General features: G+C 34.9%; 1 protein-coding gene across 1 annotated transcript; it reads left to right on the top strand.

Moving 5' to 3' along the window:
• The first annotated feature begins 626 nt into the window (after positions 1–626).
• On the top strand, positions 627–1799 carry LOC130719007 (uncharacterized). Its single transcript, XM_057569659.1, has one exon. The coding sequence runs from the start codon at positions 627–629 to the stop codon at positions 1797–1799; it is 1173 nt and encodes a 390-aa protein (XP_057425642.1).
• The last annotated feature ends 5458 nt before the right edge of the window (positions 1800–7257 follow it).

The raw sequence follows: 7257 nt of genomic DNA, 5'->3' as shown, positions 1-7257 counted from the left end.
TATCTAAATCAACAAAAAAATATTAAAGGAAACAAATATTAATGAAGGAAACAATCAAGCGATTAATCAAAAGATTTGTTTGCACAAAAGATACACTTAGATATATATGAATTAAAGTCGACAAGTTAAACGAAAGATAAGTTATTATGTCGATCGAAAAAAAGATATGAATTAAAGTGACTTGGAGATTAAGTTAAGGACTGGGAGTTCAAAAAATGTTAAGGACTGAAATAAATAGCTTCGGTTTTCGACAAGTTTTTTTTTTTCAACAAGTTAACACATATTTTAATTGGAGATAAAATTTCAGAGATATTAGAAATCTTTATTTTGATTTAAACGTGAAGTTTGTTAAATGTAAATATCTACAAAAGATTGCAGAGTGATATAATATTAATGAAGGAAACAATCCAGCGATTGTAGATCGATTTGTTTAGACAAAAGATACACTTTAGATATAGTAAATGCGACACTTGGAGATTAAGTAACGGATTGAAATAAATAGCATTCGTTTTTGACAAGTTAGCACAACTGAAATCATAAGACCAATTTTGCTTCTTCTCATTTAATTTTGTGTCTCAGCCTCTAGTTCAAGATTCAGAGTGTGTGTTCGTTCTGCTGTGTTATTCATGGCATTCTGTGAGGATGAGCTTTTTCAAATCCTTTCATGGCTTCCAGCTAAATCATTGTGCAAGTTCAAGAGTGCTTGTGGGTGGACCTTAAATTTCAGCAAAGAGACATATTTTTGCATGAAGAATGCACAAAATATGTTGTTACAAGATGATACTGGCTTCTTCATACAACAAGACAATGGTCAGAGGTTTAGTGGAAGAATTGAAAGCCACTCGTTCAATGATGAGGAATTATTATCTTCTGGGGTACCTCAAGATTTTCTAAGTTTCTTGGCGAAATCCGCGAAAATCATCTCATCTAGCAATGGACTAGCCTTGTGTCGAAGCACGTCGAGAGAGAGTGAAGTTGAGCTTTTTCTGTGCAATCCTGTGATGAAAACATGGCTCCCAGTTGCTACCCCTGCCAGTGTTCATGAATTCCCTGATGTTGCTGTGGATGTTGTGTTTCAGTGCATGAACGATAATCTTGATGTGGATGACTATAGAATAACCTTGATTGACGGCCCCCTTGAATGGTCATCATATCGTGATTTGAAAGTGTATTCTCCAAAGGAAGGTGTGTGGGAAGCCATGGAGAAAAGCTTCTTCATTGGTAGCAGGAACATGAGATTTGATATGCCGGTGACTCTGAATAATTCTCTCCACATCATATCTGATAGTTCTCCATCTTTTACCAAGTCAAGTCCTTTCTTTAGGCCATATATAATGGCTTACAATTATGAGAGTGGTGAATCAACAATGTTGAGGCTCCCAAGAGATGCAAGAAGGGGTTCTCATGATGATAGTTGCAACATGGGAATTTTTGAATGGGGGAAGGCGAAGAGTTCAGATCATTCAATTTGTTTAGTGAGGTACCGGAAGCGCGTCTTTACCGTATGGATCTTGGAAGACTACAAGTCAACTTTATGGAGAAGGGTTTTGAAAATAAGGGTGAAAGCGATGGGGTTGAAGGAGGAAGATCCAAGAGTTGAAGGGTTTGCCGTTATGAATGGTGATTGCTTGATTTTCGCCACAGAGAAAAAGGTTTATGCATATAATTTGTCTGGTGGCAAACATCTTCAGAGGGCAAAAGAAATATGTGAGCATGGATTGAGAGGCAAAGTTTATTTCACTTCTTATTCTAACACACTTCGACCATGTGGAACCGGTGCCACAACCTTTCATGGTTAATGATACCACTCATTGTCCCAAGGAAGAAAGAAGCACTTCAGCATGCTACAAAGAAGTTCTGTTCAGAAGAAAAGTGACTTCTTAGTTTCTTTAATTGTGTAGAGTTGTAGAATGTTAAGTTGTAATTTTTCAGATCTTGGTAAATAATGAGATGTAGTTGTTTAATGAGTTTGTACCTATTGTTTTACTAATTCTCGGTCGTTTATTCAGACATTCCTTTCATTGAAATCAATTTTTCTGATTTCCATTCAGTTTTACTTTTTCTTTCAGCTCCATATCAATCTTGCCTATTACTATGTCATTCTGAATTTTTTTTTTCTTTTGCAAGAGGCTTTTCATCAAACCCTTTAGCATTTGTAATCGTATGGTATAAAGTATTGGTGGTTGTTATGCAGGGTTGTGTTAAAGTACTTTATTTTGGTCTTTATTTTCATTGAAAACTCAGCGTGCTTGGAATTTTAAATTTGGAAACCAATTCTCTTTTGTATTCCGGTTACTTAATTTTGGAACAATAATGAGCAAAACAAAAGGGGAAGAAAAGTCTCATTTTCCTAGCATTAGCATTTGATTCATTAGGGATAGTTAACTTGATGAAAACTGTTATAGATTATAAAATATAAACTTATAAGCATTTAAGAAGGGAGCCTTTGGCGCAACGGTCAAAAGCTGTTGTCATGGACTTTTTTACCTTGGTAGTGTAAATTTAAAATTTATTTACCAATCTAGTGCAACTTTTAAAATATTTACACAACTAGTGTAAATTGCTACTAGCATCGGCGATATATATATTTTTTTCTTCATGTTTTAAAGAAATCGCCAACAACCGTGGCGATATTTGTATTTTTCGATCTAGTATCGCCGTTGAGATTGGTGTTAATCAAATATTATATATTTTTTCTTTTAAGTGTCGCCATTATAATTGGCGATTTTAAACTTTTAGTCTCGCCATTAGGATTAGCGATGTCCTTTTTTTTTAACCCTTATAATGCTTATAGGATTGGCAATTTTAATTTTTTATAAACAATTTTTTTTGTCTTAAGCAATAACACCAACAACATTGGCGACTTTTTTTTTTAATACTAAACACAATGGCATCACGATTGCATGCATGCATTTATTTTTTCTTACTTGCATACATTTAATATACTCCCTCCGTCCCTAATTATAAGCTAACATTGAGACTTTTTTTGTGTCACTAAATATAAGCTAACCTTGCAAAAGTTAATATTTCTTTCCATATTCACCCTTACATTTATTGGTAGTGGAGCACCACCATTAGTAGTACAATGATGAAAAAGTGTTATCATAAATAGGGGTAAACATAGAAAGTTGTACATTTTTTTTGAAAACCAATGCATCAATTAAGGCTTTCTTAATAAGTGTGATTTTTACAACTTTAGCTTATAATTAGGGACGGAGGGAATATTTATTTTTTAAGTTATTGAGTACTAAACCTCTATATATACACAGATTCTTCCAAGTAACATTAACTATATATATATATATTTAGGTTTTTAAAATAATTAACTACGTCAAAGTGAAAAAAACAAAACAAAAGGAAGCCAATTCAATAAGCAGTATATGGTTTAAAATAAAAAAAGGACATGGCCAATCCTAGTGGCGACACTAAAAAGTTTCAAATATATAATATTTGGTTAACGCCAATCACGACGGCGATACTAGAAAAATATATATATCGCCATGACTGTTGGCGATTTCTTTAAAACATGAAAATATATATATATATATATATATATATATATATATATCGCCGATGCTAGTGGCGATTTACACTAGTTGTGTAAATATTTTAAAAGTTGCACTAGATTGGTAAATAAACTCCAAATTTACACTACCAACGTAAAAAAGTCGTTGTCATGTGGTTGAGGTCACGAGTTCATGTACAATAGACCAAGTAACCGAACCATTCCCTAGAGAAGTACATTCAGATTTAGCATAGTAAGTGTTGGGGGGTAATGAAGAAACAAAACCATCAGTTTAGTAAAACAAAACCTATAAGTATTTATGATCAAAGCTATGGCAAGTGAGTTCTTCTTTAAAATGGAACTATTGATGAATAAGCATAAGATATATTCCTAGAAGGCTTAAATAAGTTTTTGGTCCCTAACCTTTACTAAATGCTTGGTTTTCGTCCCTCGTCGGAGCAAAGGTGGGTTTTAGTCCCTAACCTTTGCCACAAGATTTGGTTTTGGTCCCTCCGGAGCTCTGGGTCAACGCCGGAGCTCCGGTGACCCATGTGGCATGGCCACGTCAGTTTAATGAGCTGACGTGAAATTTTTTTTTCTTTAAAATTAAAAAAACCTAACTATTAATAAAAACCTATTTACCCCCTAATTAATTTCATATATTGATTAAATTAAACATTAAAAAGGGAAATCAAAATGAAACAAAAGCTTCTCCTCTTCCCTGACCTTGAACCACCAGCACCACATTCTCCTCTCACTAAGACCTCCATCAACCACTGAATCCACCTCCTCTCAACTATCGTCTTCACCCTTACTCCACTGAACCTTTTCCAGCACCCACAACCTCTCTCTCTCAACCATCAAATCCTTCTCCTTCACCACCGAATCATGCGACAACTATCGTCGCTGTCGACGCCGGCGAGGAAGATCTAGACCCCAATTCGAAGTCGTAGGAAGTGTGCGGCGGGCAAGGATGCGGCGTTGAACACACACTGCTCGGTGGACTCGCGTATAAAGCTACAGTATAAACCGCCATGAAACAAAAGCTTCTTCTTCAATTTGGGGAATTAGGGTTTCCAAATTCCAAACTCAAGCGCCCAAATAAATGGTAATGTTGCAAAAAAAATTCTACTTTTCACAAATCTAAGGCAAAAGAAATATAACCCAACAATTTGATTTTTTTTTTCGTAATTTTCTATGAAACCCAGAAGTTGCTATATCGGTGGCTCTCAATTTCAGAAAAGAAAGTGAGTGAAACAGAGGAATAGAATTTTCCCTATGCTTGTCCGTACAAATCTTATAAAAAATAAAGCAAATGGAAATTGGTTGAAGAATTCAGAGATTCAATTCTTTTTCTATGTGCTCAATTTGCTCAAAGAATGCACCTTTTGTTTATGGTGGTGGGTATTGTTTTGTTTGATTCACTGTTTTGTTTGTGTTCCCTATTTCTGCGTTTTTCCTCTTGCTGCAGCAGGTTGATTGAGCTTGGGGCTTATGGTGAAAATGACGAAGAAGGATTATAGTTAAAAAATTTAGGACTAAAATTAAACATTTGATTAGGGATTAAAGTTAAATAAATTAGTTTTTTTTTTAGAATTTTAAACAATTTCTTTTTTTAAATTAATTAGGTTTTTTTTTTAATTTTAAAGAAAAACAAATTCCACGTCAGCTCATCAAACTGACGTGGCCATGCCACATGAGTCACCGGAGCTCCGGCGTTGACCCAGAGCTCCGGAGGGACCAAAACCAAATCTTATGGCAAAGGTTAGGGACTAAAACCCACATTTGCTCCGGCGAGGGACGAAAACCAAGCATTTGGTAAAGGTTAGGGACCAAAAACTTATTTAAGCCTTCCTAGAAACCAAAGTAGCAGCGATGTAATGAACAATTTTTTTTAGTGGCAGGAACTTAAAAAGCAGTGATTATCAGAGCATTATATTCCATCACTTGTTGGGTTGAACATTTATCACTATGCTGATAGAACAATGTAGTTCGATCTAATAAGCTAGTGCCAAAATTCATTCTGAGACTAAGTTTGTGTTTTTCGGAGACAGAATATTGGTCAACATCTATGAAAAAATTATCTATATTTTATCCACCTTCATTCATACCCAAAAAAGAAAAATTGCTTGGCTTATAGCTATAACTTCTATTTTAGCAAACTAACTACTTTGTGACAATGGATTACAATTTTTGGGTAAAACATAATGCAAGAGACTGACAAGTATTTTGTCCAGATTACCTTAGGCCCGGACGAAAAGGTCTTATTCAGAAAATTCTCACATGTTGAATTAAAAGGTATTTTGAAATTTAAGTTGAAAAAACAATTTATAATTCATGCTTAACTTTCCTATAAATAACTCAAAGAGTCTTGGGTAGTAATGGGTACCAGCACAACACATCTTCGTCACATTTCAATAAGCAAGCTGATCAAGTAGCTATTCACATCATATTCACCATACACTAGCCACAATGGTTGCCAAAATTCAGTTCTATTAATTTTCATTGGCATTGCTTCTCTTTTTGGCACTCTGGGCTTTTCAAGCCGAATCCCGCACTCTCCAAGATGCATCAGTGCATGAGAGGCATGAGCAATGGATGACTCTATGGAAAAATCTACAAAGATCTCCAAGTAAGGGGAAAACGTTTCCAGATATTCAAGAAAAATGTAAATTATATTGATGCTTCCAACAATGCTGCCACTAAGCCTTACAAGCTAGGCATCAATCAATTTGCAGACCTCAAAAATGAAGAGTTCATAGCTACTAGAAATAGATTCATAGGGCATATGTGCTCCTCAATCACAAGGACAACCACATTAATTTAGGTATGAAAATGTGACTGCAGTACCTTCCACTGGCGTAAGTGTCCTATAATGAAAGCATTGAATCTCATAACTTAAGATTGAAATGTCATTTAAGTCTAATTTTAATTTACATTTAAAACTAACACATCCACATTCCCTAACACATTCCTCAAATACAGTCAAACACAAACACCCTGCCTTTTTTCCTCACACCTTTTACCTCTACAATCATATCTATCATTACATTACTGAACAACTAACTGCTGCAAGTATTGTTATCACTGAAACATGCTGCAGAGTGATCATGATCATAATATACACTACAACATTTTGGTCCTACGGCAATGCCTGGAAAGTGTAGCAAAATCCAGAAAAAGCGTTCTCTTTTCTTTCAGAAACGTTTTCACAGGTGTGGTAGTCTAAGGCGTTGCCTAATCCTAGCTCTACGCTTTCAGGGATCAAAGAAAACACATCCAGAAAAGCATTGGCGTTTCAGTTATTAGAGAACGTTTCCAGAGTATTCTAAGGAAACACTTTTACACTTGTTTCCTATGATGTCATAGAAAAAGCGTTTCCCACGATCATAAGGAGAACACAAATAAAAGCGTAGTCATAGGTATTTGAGAACGTTTTTATTTGTAGGTCAAAGATAACACTTTTGCAACCGTTGCCATTTTGTATACTAAATCCAAACCATACAACCGAACTTCATGGATTCCTGAGATATTTTAAATGCTCCATTTACCAATAATGATTGTTAACCACATTTGTAGCAATCAAATATAGGATCAATCATAGCCAAATAGAAAGGAATAAGTACAACCGAAGACAGATCACAAAGAAAAATGAGAGACAAAAGAAGGAAAAATTACGAGTCTTCATCTCAAAATGATTTTGTATGCACGTTATCTTAAAACTCATTAATTTTGGGCTTAATCCAGTTTTT

The sequence above is a fragment of the Lotus japonicus genome, chromosome 5 (genome assembly GCF_012489685.1).
Source record: "Lotus japonicus ecotype B-129 chromosome 5, LjGifu_v1.2".
In the NCBI taxonomy this organism is placed as follows: Eukaryota; Viridiplantae; Streptophyta; class Magnoliopsida; order Fabales; family Fabaceae; genus Lotus; species Lotus japonicus.
This window is presented reverse-complemented; position numbering and strand designations above follow the sequence as displayed.